The sequence below is a fragment of the Meleagris gallopavo genome, chromosome 26 (genome assembly GCF_000146605.3).
Source record: "Meleagris gallopavo isolate NT-WF06-2002-E0010 breed Aviagen turkey brand Nicholas breeding stock chromosome 26, Turkey_5.1, whole genome shotgun sequence".
Lineage (NCBI taxonomy): Eukaryota > Metazoa > Chordata > Aves > Galliformes > Phasianidae > Meleagris > Meleagris gallopavo.
Genome location: NC_015036.2, coordinates 4,132,633 through 4,146,322, shown reverse-complemented (window position 1 = coordinate 4,146,322; position 13,690 = coordinate 4,132,633). Strand labels below are relative to the sequence as shown.

General features: G+C 53.4%; 1 protein-coding gene across 3 annotated transcripts in view; it reads right to left on the bottom strand.

Annotated features, from left to right (window-relative positions):
* NECTIN1 (nectin cell adhesion molecule 1) overlaps positions 1–11,124 on the bottom strand; it is a 40,943-nt gene extending 29,819 nt beyond the window's left edge. For 2 of the 3 annotated variants that reach the window (XM_010723672.3, XM_010723674.3), the window contains exons 1-4: positions 10,737–11,124; positions 9,761–10,063; positions 9,342–9,459; positions 7,438–7,589 (exon numbers count right to left, since the gene is read on the bottom strand). In XM_010723672.3, coding sequence (XP_010721974.1) covers positions 7,438–7,589; positions 9,342–9,459; positions 9,761–10,063; positions 10,737–11,121 — 958 coding nt within the window. In that variant the 5' untranslated portion in view covers positions 11,122–11,124. Of the gene's footprint in view, position 1; positions 568–7,437; positions 7,590–9,341; positions 9,460–9,760; positions 10,064–10,736 lie in introns of all 3 variants that reach the window. The other variant, XM_031556882.1, reaches the window with a different exon arrangement.
* Positions 11,125–13,690: the final 2,566 nt, after the last annotated feature.

The following is a 13,690-nucleotide window of genomic DNA, read 5'->3' as shown; positions in this document are numbered from 1 at the left end:
ATGGCCGGAGCCGGGGCGAGCCGAGCTACACGTACCACTCCTTTTTGGAAATAAAAGATCCGTCATTCTGCGAGACCATGTTCTCTGCTATGTCGAGCTGCTCAGGGTCGTACTGGAAGCCGAGTGTCCTTTCGTCGTAAGGTTCGGGGTGCGCTTCCCCTTCGTCTACCGTGAAGTACGGCCGCTTGGCGTCCTCCTCGTATTTGTTGGGGCCGCCCAGCTTGCGTTCAGCTCCTGCGTCCTCATCCTCATCCTCGTAGGTGCTGCCGCCCAACGGGCCCGGCTTCTTCTCGTCGTCCGAGTCGTCGGGGTACTGCAGGTTCTGGGCCATGGGCGGGTGGTGCTGCGGGATGCCGGCTTTGCTGTAGCCGTTGCCGTACACGTGCTTCTTTGTGCTGTAATCACCCTTGAAGGTGTGACGCCGGCGGCGGAGCACCACAAAAAGCACCACGGCCACCACCAGGACCAGCGAGACTCCTCCCACTATGCCCCCGATCACAGGGGTGGGGATGTTCGGCTGCACCATGGATTTGCGATCATCGATTGGAGACGGGGTGTAGGGAAATTCTGGGTAGGAAAAGACAGATGGAAGGGGGAACAGTGTCAAACCATGCGGAAACGCGCCCTCCCGCCGTGCTCTCATCACGTATTTTTTCGTTTTGGGGGTGGGGGGTGGGTGAGGGGGTGGGAAGATGAGGGTAAGGAACAGGGAAGGGAAAAACCAGGGAAAGGGGAGAAGGGTGCGTCCTGGCAGGGTCAGCACATGGGAGCTCGGTGCCAAGCTCAGCGAGCAGCATGCAGGAGCTCAGCAGCTGGAAGCGGTGTGTCCTTCCCACCCTACCCGGATGCGCTCGGATCCCACATGCCCAATGCCACCAGTCCAGGTGCAGTCTGGTTTATGCTCCACCATTTCGGGTCCAGTTTGCCAACGCGTATCGACGGCCCCGGGATGCTTCTGTGCCCACCCAATGGCCACGGTGCTTTGCGTCCCCTCCTCAGCATCCCATCCCACCCTGACCCACAGTGCCACTGCTCACGCTAATCTCGTTCCTGCAGATACTGTGACCTATTTATATCTATATAAATAACCCAAAGAAGAAGAAAAGAGATGGGAAAGGCGCTCTCTTCTCTTTCATGCAGTTTGACACACGGGTTTTGGCACAGATAAAGTTTGATCCAGGATTTAAATCAACCCTCCCAGCACTTCCTTGGCACAGTTACAGCCCCTGGCCAGACTCAGCTTTCTCTATTCAAGTGCCCATTAAGTGTCGGTGTCCAGGCAGCATTAGGCTGCCTCAGTCCTTCACCTGCCTCTGAATTTGGTGAGCAGATGCCAGATTAATGCCCCTTGGCATCCTCCAGCACTGCCAAGGAGGGTGCCCAAAGCCATCCTGCTCAGAGCTGTCACTGCTGCTCTGCAGCCTCCTGGCCCGCAGCTTTCACCCCGAGGACAGGAAAAGCAACGTGAGCACAGCCTACAATAAGGGCAGCCAATATGGTTGAGGAGCATGAAAGGAAGCAGAGTCCAAAGGGATACGAGGCAGTGTCTGCTTTCTGTCCCCTCTGCATGAGCTGGTAGAAATGTGTCCTGCTCCAGCCATGTTACTGCACTGGGGCTGGAAATCCTGAACAAATGAAGGCAATGCAGGGGGTGGCCTTCCCTACATCACATTTCGCTCAGCTGCTAAGGAAGAGAGGGGAAAAGAGCTTCCCCTGGGTACACACAGTTCCAGAAACAGCTGCACAGTTTGGACAAAGGTTCTGAGTTCGAGCAACTACCGGCCTGATCTTTTTGGCACAAGCATTTTGCTCGTGCCTGAGAGCTGCTTCACTCCTGCCTTTCCTGAGACATCCCAACAACAGCATCGTGGTTCCTGCAGAGCAAAGCCTCACGAGCCAGCAAGAGGCACAGAGCAGCACGGCGGGCAGCAGGGCTGGGGACAGGCAGCTGGAGGGCTCCCTGCTGCAGCCAGAACAAGGAGAAAGGCTCTGCACAGGCAGGAGGCAGCAGCTCCTTCCAAAGAGCAGGAAAGAGGGAATGCATTTCAGTGCAGGGAGCTGGGCTCGGGAGCTGGGAAGCCAAAACCACATGTTGCTTCAACAGAAGGCTTGTCACAGCCAGCTGCTTAATGCAAAACCTCTCTGCAGAGACAGCAAGGAATGTCACGTCCATCCCCTGGTAGTGCTGCTCAGCTTCAGCCACACACGCCTCCAACAGCACCCACCCTGCTCTGTGCCAATTCCCAGCCCTGCAATCCCAAAGCCATGCACAGAGCAAGGGCTCACCTGGAGGGCTGCAGGGTTGGAGCAGCAAGCTGGATATGTCCTTGGTGTTTTCCCAGCCCGCAACTCTGATCTGAAGCCTCTTCCTACCTGGCATTACCTAACAGCAAGGCTGGTTTTGTGCAAGGGACCCCACTTTGAAAAGCCTCAGGTAGGGTGTGCACAGGGTCCTTAAAGCCACGCTGATCCCCTCTGCCTCCCAGCTCTGGAAAGTGGACACATCCAAAGGGGAAGGCTGTGCACACCTCCAGAAGGAGCTTGACCCACTTTCCCATTGCAAACCTCACTAAAAGCCAATCACAGAGGTATGAAATGACAAAAGGATGTTTTCCTACCTTTCCCACACGTATTTAGTTTCTCATGCCCTTCATGCCACCTCCCCAAAAAACACCCACCTCCATGCCACCCCCCGGTGCTGCAGACACCACCACCATCACACCGTGCTCACAATTCGTGTGGGGAAGGCTCAGATCCCATCCCCACCCTCCTCGCAGCCGCCAGAAAAAACAAACCCAAACTGCGGGCAGAGAGGATGGGAGAAGCGAGACGGCAAGCCCAAACCCTCCCAAACAGCTCTCCTCCCTTCACCCACAGCCTGGCAACGGGGCTGCAAGGAGGGAAGGGGGGAGGGCGGTGGGAAATGGGTACAGATGGGGTGAAGGAAGGCGGGGTGGTGGGGAGGGGACGCGTGCCACAGCCGCTGGAGGGCGATGCAGACCGCCGCTGCCCATCCGAGCATCCGAGCATCCTCCGAGCGCCGATCTCAGCGCGGTGCCCCGGGTGAGGGCGGGCGGGATGCGGCGGGTCCCGCTGGGCACCGGTTCCAATGGATGCTGTTGGCACAGCCGCTCCCTGCCCGGCGTTAGGATGGGTCCCTGCCTCCCACCCACCCGCTTTTGTGTCTGCGGTGTAAAAAGGACCGTAAGCGTGGCCTGAGGGGGTGGGGGGAAGGAGGGAAGTGTGGGAAAAGGAGCCCCTTTTTGTGCTCGAGGGGTGCGTGAAATTTTTGGAAGCCGGTGCGCTGCCTCTGAGCCCCATGTGAAAAATCCATTAGGAAGAGTCTGGGGAGAATTAAAGCCGCTGTGAAAAGCGGACGGGAGAAACAGGAGACAGCGGAGCACAGGGAGGGGGAACAAGCCAGGCTTTAATGCCGGCACAAAAAGCCTCCCCCTCGCTGCTGCCCCCAGCCCTCGTAAAAACAGGGAGTGCTGCATGAATAGGAATTAGAGCAGCGATGCTTGCTGCCCGCTGCCCGCTTTGCCAGCTGTTGCATTCAGCCCAGCTTCCTGTCCCCGTGCCAGCCCCGGGCAGCAGCTGGGAGCCCAGTGACAAGGGACAGCCCTGAGCTTTGCTTTGATCCCATGGAAATAGGGAACAGGTCCGGCAGCGCCCATGGGTGCAGCAGTGCCAGCCTTGGGGAGATGAAGATGCCAATGCCCATCGCAGGGTGGCTTCAATAGGCCGTGTGCTAAAGCCTCATCTTGCTTTTAATGGTCGGTTTCTGAATAAGAAGGAGATCTATGCAAATCGTGCTGCCTGTCCATCAATCCCTCCTGTATGGCTTTTTGAACGTGGTGGCTGGCTTCAGCGCTGAGGAGCCAAAATTATCCCTATCACAGAGCTCTTGGAGAGAGCGTGGGATCCCTGGCAGAGATGGGACCTAAACCTCATTAGACATCAGAGAACCCCGTGGGGCAGGAGCTGCTCCCGAGGGCAGGAAGGGCCTAGATCAGAAAAAAACATATTTTTAGACACCAAATAATCTTCCTATGATAGGCAGGAAAGCAGCCTTTAAAAGCCCTCCTGCTCGTCGCGCTGCTGAGATATCTTAAAGGTACTGCTTTTGTGGGCACATTTTTTTGTTGAAGTCCCATTTTTATCTCCTTCCCTTCAATCCTAAGGGCCAAGGAAAGAGCCAGCACCAGCCGAGACTCTCAGAGGAGCCAGAGGCATTGAGGCAAATGTCAAACTCTGTGAGAGGGTCCCATTTGGACGTGTGTCAGCCCAAGCTGCTCCCTACGTGGAGCTCTGGTTTCCTCCTACCCAGCCAAGCCAAGCACCTGTTGCAGCACAGCAGGATGGGGAACAGGAACCTGAGAGCTCCCAGCTCCCGGATGCTGTCTACAAACATGGCAAGGATCGTTGCATTTTATTTCTTTTAGGAGACAGCTTGCAGACGGCAGCCTTTCCCCCTCCACACCCAAACACTGCAGGACTTTGACCCGTTCTGTTTGGCAGACCCGTGCATGAGTCAAGGTAGGAGAGAGCAGCAGACAGGGCTGTAATTTCAGAGCCTGCTGGCATTGCTGCTCTCTCCCTCACAGCAGCCCTCATGCACGCCCATCTCTTGCTCCTAGGGGTCCTGCTTTCCTCCCAGCTGGAGGATTCCTGTGCTGGAATAGGAGGCAGAGGGGCAGAGAAACCACTGGCAACCAATGCAGGAGTTCAGCAGCTGCTGCGGGTGTGTCAGAGTGTGACGGCTTTTGGGCCGGATGCCAAACATGTCTTAGGCTTTAATCTCTGTGTCAGGTCACCTATCGCCCGTCAATCAGGCACTGCTCCCGCTGGCACAGATGCCATCAGATGGGCTGCAGCAAACGCTGCTCACCGCCATCCACTGGGTCAGCAGCAGGCAGAGCTCCCCACCCTCAGCCTCCCCAATGGAGCAGCCCTGAGCTGGGCTGGGGATGCAGCTGCTGGGGATGAGACCCTGTGCTTTGTGCACAGTGCTCTCCCTCGTGCTCAGAGCCGTCACAACCCCGCAGGCTGTGTGTGGTGACCTTGCTGTGCTGGCATTGCTGGCGCTGTGTAAATAACTCCCTACTGCGAGCCAAGCAGAGTGGGGGGAGCTCCAGCAGCCTCCCTCCCCGTCCTGCAGCCAAGGCCAAAGCTGCAGAGCTGCCCGTGTGCGCAGAGCTGATGTGTATACGTGTGCCTAAAGACCAGGAGATGCACGTACACTGCTGCACACAGGCACATCTCCATTGACACGTGTATACTCACACATACCAACGCACCAGTGCTCCTGGCTGTGCAGCAGGGCATCCCCATGCAGGCATGCAGCTTTGGAGGGCTATCTGCATTCTGAGACAGATGCAGATAGGGGGCACACACAGCTGTGTGCATGCATGTGACCTCCTCTCCATGCAGGGCTGCCACGCATGTGCAGGCGGACCCAGGCAATCCATACCCACTGCCTTTTATAATGTCACCCAGCCGCCCATAATAAATAGTTACATGTCACACTACATGGCTTGCTTGCGACTGACAAAGGTCCTGCAAGGCAGGGGAAGCTATTACAGGAACAGATTGCGGGAATAAAATATTAAATTTCCACTTATCAATCTCTTTAATGTGCTATAACTCCAAGAGCATCGTTCAGCCTTCTCCTCCTGAACGAATCGCCTCCCAGCCAGGGCTGACCCATGCCTGCTCCTCCTCCCTGGGGCTGGGATGAAGGATGCTGGGGTGGGATGGGTAGGAAGGAGGGGAGGCCTGCTGCAGGTTTTTCTCTGCATCAGCCTTCTGTGTCGTTTTCTTTTTTTTCACTCCCGAGGCTGGCTGCTCACTAGATTGAACTCCATTTATTGCATGCATTTCTTGAAAGAGGTTTCGTGGTCCACTGACAATCCCTAAATTGCCTGCAAGTCCCAAACAAATGTACCTGTAATAGCTAAGTGAGAAAGGCTGAACCCTCCCCAGCACTGGCCTAATCGTTCCTGAGGGAGAGCTGGATAAACATATTCAGATCCAATGAATTATTAACAGTGTGGGGTTTTTTTACATGGTGGAGCCCTGGTTTAGCATGTCAGCTGCTCATCCCTCACAGGGAGCAGCAGCTGCTGTGTCCCTCCATCCCATCCGTGTAACTCAGCACCACAATTCAGACTTTTGGGAATAAATTGGGACTGTGGGCAGGCAGACCCCCACCCCAAGTCATTCCCTAGAAAACTTGCCCATTTTCCCCTTGCTGAGTGTTAGAACTGTGCCCTGAAAACCACCAGGATGGGGATATCCTGGTTGCTGTCCCTAGTGCCCAGAAACATGATGCTCTGGAGGGCACCTTGCTGAGTTGGGTTTTGGAAATGATTTTTGTGGGTTTTGGGCAGGGATATGGCAGGGCAGGTGCTGTCCCACATCTGTGCTCAACACAGAGCTCTGTTAGTCTGGTTCCTTCCACCAGCAAACAAAAAAATCCCCGAGAGAGAGGCAGATAGCAGGAACAACAAAGCAGGCACGGATCCAGGCCAGGAGGTGCGATTTAAAGGCCCTCTACCATGATAATGATCATAAATAAATACTTCATAATTAGCATCTACTTAGCACATCCCATCCACTGACCTCCAAGCGCTCGGGTAGCAGAAGATCATCCCGGTTTCCCCACACTGCAGAGCAGGGAACTGAGCAGTGAGATGCCAATTGGAGGCTCATTGGAGGAGGTCAGAGCTCAGCCCTGTTCGTTCTGCTCCCCACCACTGCTCCCCAGCTCCCCTGAGCAGGTCTGCTCTCCCAGCATCCCCGGTTATTCTGCTCCACCTGCTGCTTGGCCACAATTCCCTTGGGATGCAGGGGTACCCGATGGAGAGCAGCACGGAGCCCTCGGCGCATCACCCCCCATCCTGGTGCATCTTTTTTTTGGGTGACACCACTCTGTTCTGGAGCCCTGGTAATGTTATTCATGATGACAAACACAGTACAGAGGAACACGGACGGAGCACAGCTAAGAAATCACCGAGTTGCCCACAATCAGCAACACCTGAACAAACGGCTCGCCCATCTCACTGTCAGCCCTGTCCTCACCCTGCTCCTCCTGCCTCCCAACAAACACATTGCTGACATGTCTCGGCTTATAGCGTGCCCAACCAGCTATCCGAGTCCAAAGCAGACAAGGGAGAATGAGATTGAATGCCTCTTGATGTAAGAAAGAAAAAGACAACGAGAGGAAAGGAGAAAAACCCAAGCACACCAAAGCAAGACCAGCACAAAGCAACGACCATCTCTGCTCCCTTCGCATCACCAAACTCCCCACTGCTGGAAGGAGACGCTGGAGATTCAAACAGACATTATGACAACATTAAGGCTGGTAGAGGTGAGCAGCTCCCACCCTCCTCTCCCACCTCCTCCTCTTTCAGAGCAGCCCACGTGGTTTCCTACCTGTGACATTGACTTCCACCAAGCCCGACCGTGTGCCGATGGCATTGGAGGCCTCACAGATGTAGGTGCCAGCCACGCTGTAGGAGATGGGGCCCTTGAAATAGATGGTGTTGTTCTGGATTTCCACGCTCCCTGGCAGAGTCCCGTTTGGCCTGGGAGAAAAAAAGATCATGCTAGACCCCCAGGATGGAAAACATAGGATGGGATGCTCTATCCTGCTTTCTTGCCCGTAGAACTCTTGGTTGATCAGCCAGTGTTAATTGCAACCTCAGCTTGAGTAAAGCAGCACTGATTTACAGCCTGGCCTGCCCATGTCAGGAGAATCAGGTGAGTGTGGAAGTGGAATAATGCAAAACTACGTCTAGAGGTACACAGAATAAATGAACAAAGGCAGATAAAAAAAATATTAAAAGCCTGTGTGTTAGGAAACGACACACATGGCCTGGTTATTCTTAATTACTGAAGCAAAGTAAAGTAATTACTTCTCTTAGGCAATTAAAAATTACTCAAGTAATTCTTTCCCCTCCTCTCAACAAAAATGTGCCATATTGTCGGCAATTTGTAAGAAACAAAAGGGAATAATGGGGTATAATTACATTTGCAGAGTGCCTAAGTGCACACACACACATTTCACATGCCTATATATACACACAGGCACACACGTATGGCAAATCAGTCAGAAAAAGGGGCATCCTTTCCCAGTGCTGACTGAAGAACAGAGAAGCCCAATGTTGGTTCTCTGCCTGTGGGTGACTCAGGGTTCCCAATCTGCAAGGAGTTCCCAATCTACAAAGACCTGGAAACTGCTGTGGGATGCTATGGGAGGCTGCCATCCCTCTAACAGCTCCACTGTTGCTCATCACCGCCGTCACTCCGCCTTTCCTCTCCATCCTCTTTCACGTCAATAATCCTATATTCAGTCCTAAGCAACCCTCTAAATGTGCAAAAGGCAGAGGATGGGAAATTGGATCGAAGCGCCGTCGGGCTCAGAAACCTGCCCTCGTTAATTCTGTGCTCTCCTCTCCATTTTTCTCTCCACAAGTCTTTCTCAAAGGAAAGCACTGATGTTCTTGGAAACCCTCAAAAGGAACAGCAGGTTAAAGGCAGGCAAATGGACATACAGAGAACTCACAGGACAACTGGCTGCAGTGACAGGGATGCTGGTGCTGTTGGCTGGGTCTAAACATGCTGAGAGCTGCCCAGTGCCCAGGAGCACAGCAAGAGCTCAGGCTCCAGCTCTGCACGTGAGAAACTGCAGAAAAAAGGGATGAAGCCACCTGCCCAAAAGCAGAGAGAAAACCTTGGCATCTCTTCTGCCTCGGGTGCCACACGGGGTATCTTCGCCTCTAACACTTCCCTGGCAATGTTGAGAGGAACCCAGAGAGCCCCACTGGAGCTTAAGCAAGCTGGCAGAACCAACAGAGAGAGCTGGGGATGAGAAGCAGAAGAAAGGCAAGAAAAACAACCCTCTTCAGATTTGTATTGTGATCCAGTTTGATCTGGAAGGGAAATGAGAGAAAATGTGCCTGGCTCTCTGCAAAACCATTTTGAGAACCTCTTTCTGACAAACGCCAGCTGAAAAGAAGAAAGCATCCATTTGATCTTCCTTTTTTCTAAAGTCTTGTGAGCACTTATGGAAAAGAGAGGGAGAGAGAAGCACCTCGGGTTCCATCTGTTCCCACCTGGCTCCCCAGGCACCCCATGTTCACTGCTTGCTCCCCTTGCTGTGCTCAGCCCTGGAGGAGGAGGAGGAATTGCTTCTGCTTAGTGTCAGATGCGTGGGGATGTGGTTGGCATCGTGATCCCAGTGGGACTGGGAGCTGACCAAGCAAAGGGGTTTCAACAGAGGTTCCTTGGTCTTGTTGATCCCGTGTGCAGGAGGTGGGAATACTGCAGGTACTTACAGCTTCCATTCGTAGGTGTGAGCTGGGGGGTTGGCATCAGACTTGCATATCAGCTTGACATCTTTCCGATTGAGGAACCAGTTGCCATCGAAGCCTTCAATGGTGACTTCTGGCTCATCTGCAGAGAGGAAGAAGGATGGAAAAGGAGGGGATGGCGTTAAGGAAAAGGAACGGGGAGGGAGCAGGAAGAGAGAAGGGGGCAAGGAGAGGGAGAGGGAGCGAAGAAGCGAGATAAAGGGAGGAACAAAGGAACATGGCAGGAGCAACGAGGGAAAGGAGGTATGAGAAAGGGAAACCATACGATTACTCCAAGTATTCACCCTCCATACAAAGAAAGCAACCCCCACTCCCCCCCTGCACAAAACCAGCATCATCCCTTCACAAAACTCATTCCCCCAGCCCCTCCAGTGTTTCCTTACACTGCACGTTGAGGGTGATGCTGTCTGTGAAGCGGTCCAGCTGGTAGTTGACCACACACATGAGCTGCTGCCGATGGGCTTCGCGGCTCGGCACCAAGCGGTACCGGCTGATCACCGTGATGGTGCCATTGCTATTCCGGATCTCCTGAAACTCTGCTTCCCCTTTCAGCTTGGTGTCCCAGGTGACAGTGCTGGGGGGCTTCCCATTGGAGGAGATGCAAGTGGCTACCAAGATCTTTTCTGTCCTGCCTGACTTGGCGATAAGCGGCCGCGTGGTGCCCTCCATCCGATTCGTGGGTTTGGCTGCAAGGAAGTGCAGAAAAGGAGGAGGAGGAGGAGGAGAGAAGAATACAAAGATGTTAGAAAAGCAATGCTGCCCTCTCTGCTACTACCCAGGAGATATCAAGCACCACTATGACAGACCTTGTGGGTATGCAGAGCTCCTGTAAACTGCTAGCAGCTGCTGGACCTGCCCTGGATGCACATACATGAAGGAAAGTGCCTTCTTGCAATAGGTTTTCATCCCTATGTTTGTATGGGAAACCCAAATTGAAGAGCAAATGAATCATGCAGATGTTGGGTGGGGCCTGTTCACTCTAAACCTTATGCTCCAAGGATAAGCCCTACTTGTGCTTAGGATCTGTTGTCTCTCCTCTCTGTTCACCTGACAGACACAGGGTGTTAAAACTCACCATGCCCTTAAGGGACAGGTCACTCTTATTCTACCTGCATTAAGAAATAGGGTAGCTGGGGTCTGCGAAGAGGAAGAGACATTCCCAAGACAACCCAATGAACCACCTACTCTGGGTTCCCTGCTCTCCATCTCTTTATGGACAACGTGAAAGAGCATGAGAGCTGAAATTCACACCAAAGGCTCAACCTTTGCCCTGAGTTCCCAAGACAGGAGTCTCAGGTTCCTCCAGACCTGTTTAGCTGGAGGCAACAGCTTGCACCATGGACTAGCCCAGTAGCTTACCCAGCACTGTAAGGTTCAGTTGACTTTCCCTGTTGCCGGTTGGGAAGGTGGCAAACTCGCAGATGTAAACTCCCTCATCCTCCAACTCGAGGCGAGAGAGCTGAATGGTGCCATCTTTGAAGGAAGGGTTCCGGAAAATCACCCGTTCTTTGTAGGGTGAGAGGATGGAGACCCCCATGGCAGGGTTGTAAATGGCCACATTCTGCTTGGTGCCGTTGGTGACTTTCTGCCACGTGACCTGCGTGATCTTCACATTGGGGAGTGGGTTGGTGAAGCTGCAGTGCAGGACCACGTCTGTCCCGATAAATCCCGAGACTGTGTCATTGACTAAGACAGTCTGAGCTTGCAGCCCTGCAACGACACGGGAAAACATGAATATACACATATAATTGGCTTAGAATAAGAAAAAAAAGAACAGTTCTTGCGTGCTGGACCCGTGAACAGCTTCACTTATTCCATTTTCTTCTTTTAGTGTTCAGTCTTCACCATGATCAGCACTAAAGTTCTACAGCTAGCTAGGGCTCCAGGTTGGATCAAGAATACTTTCCTTTTGCCTTCAACCTCGGAAGGCACCACATCATTTATTGAAAGTACACAGAACTTGTGTATCCGTAGGCACACGAGGGCACAGATATTTATCAGCACAGCATGTCCCAACATATGCTAACACAAACTCAGACACCCATTTAATCCTATTGGAAGTGCAGCAGTAATTAAATGAGCTGCAGAGATTGAGGCCCTGATTACAGAGCAGCAATAGCTCCCACAGAAGAATGGATTTATGGCAGTGGTCATACACCTTGCATGAGCTACTTACGGTGGTTTCAGTGGCCTTATTTTTAAGGACTGAGTTTAGGATCTTTCCATCTGGGTTCTGCAGAGGAAGGACGGAAGATGCTTGGGAGAAGCTGTGGCTGTGCTCCCAGCTGCTGTTCTGTCTCGTTTGAGTCCTCCCCTGCCAGATGGAGAAAATGTCTCCCACCAGACTGACCCTGAAATTCATCTTTGGCTGCCACTGTGTCTTTCCCTAATCTGTATGTTTAGAGATAATGCACTGATAATTATAAAGCCAGTATTTCTATGAGAAATACAATGGGGAAGGAAGGTGGTGAGAACGAGAAAAGCAGGTTTTGCTCACTGCTTCTGGCAGCATCTGAAACTGGATGTATTCTGGGAGACAGAGAGGAAAGGGAAGGAAGAGGGAGTAAGGAAAAGGGAAAGAGGTACAAAGAGGGAGAAACGTGAAAAGGAAGGGAAAGAAAAAAGGAAATTGATAGAAAGAGAAACAGAGCACATCTTTTAGCTGACGGGATGTGAACACAGCCATGGGTGTCCCGTTCCTGCAGCTTCAGTGCTCTCTCCCCTTCTCCTCCCCTGCACACTGAGCCCATGACCCCGAGGACAAGCCTCAGCAACCCAACCCAGCCATGAGACGCCATCAGCTGACCACAGTCGGCAGCAATTAAGACCGAAACTCAGTCTCTGGAGCTTTGTGTGGACTTGCCCCCTTCCTGAGCCAAGCACTGGGCTGCCCCACACCCTACACTGCGGCTGGATGCTGCTTAATGCTTCCCAGTGCTGCTTACAGCCACAGCAAAGCACTGGTGCCCTCATGTGCCTGTGTGCACAAAGCCATCGGGTCCTCAAAGGCCACAGGGCTGCACCTTCCCATCCCACCCAGATGCCATGCGTGTCCCACCAGAAGGCAGAGGGAAGGGATGCTCGAGCTCCAGGGCAGTCACTGCTGCATGATGTCTCTCCTTGACAACTGGGGGAGGATGTCCAAGCAGCGAGACCCCACGGAACACCTTTAAGACCTGTGACACAGCTGGTGGAATGAGGGCAGCGGGTACAGAGCAGGGCTGGATCTGGACCATGCAGTGCTAGGATTCCGGGAAAGAACAGGAGGGTGTGGAGCAAGGAGAAGCCTCCGACTCGCTTTGCAGCACAAGCTGCTCCTTCTAGCCTGGAGGTTTGAGCCCACACCTATGGAGGTGCACAGCAGCCCTGCCAAGCAGCCTGGCTCTGAAGCCCTCACAGCCTCACAAGACATGTGGGAGCTTGCAGGAGAGCAACAGCAATCATGTAGCAGAGGCCCTGGGAACAGCCTGCACCCAGCTTGGGGCTGCCTGGCTGCCTGTGTGCTCAGCACGCTGCTCCTTCCTGCACTGCAGCCAAGTGCATTCATTGCTCCCCTCCTCTTCAACACAGGGCTCGTGCTCCCAGGGCTGGGGAGATGGTACCACTGGCCCCCACATCAGCACTAGACCCCCCCACAGGTTCCTTGGGACCCCAGTAGAAAAAACCACATTGGTGGCAGTGGGAAGTGCTGACTCCTCATGGTGCCAGACGAGCAGGAGATGGGCTGGATCTCACAGAGAGGACGGAAAGCTCCTCACCTTGCTGGGCATCCTTAGGACAGCTCAGGCTCTCTGGAGTGGGCAAGAAGGTCTGCTTGCAAAGCTATGCAAACTTGAGGCCAAGGGATGGACACCCACAGTGTGCCCCTTAAATAACGATATCAAGCATGCTAGTGGTGCATATCACAAGAAAACCCAATCCACCCCCTCACCTCTGTTACGATGCTGTTTCTTTACGCTATGATTTCCCTGCAAATGAATGAATGACTTTTTTATGAACCGAGTGGTTGTCCTCGACCTTGGGTGGGAGGAACGGTTCCCAGCTCTGACCTCCCCCTGCCATGGGATCCGTGCATCAGCACAGACTGTACCAGGACACAAAACAAACTGGGTGCTGATGGAGCTGACCCTCAGCCAGAGCGGTCCCTCCTCTTTCCAGGTGCAAAGTGTCAGGCTCGGGGCTGGGGAAGAAACTGGTGCCAGCAGAGATTGCCAACAGCACGACGCTGCCAGCACTGTTTTCAGGCCCCTACATGCAGCAGCTTTAACAAAAACACATTCCAAACTTTCTAGAGGCTTCAGGGGAAAACGAAA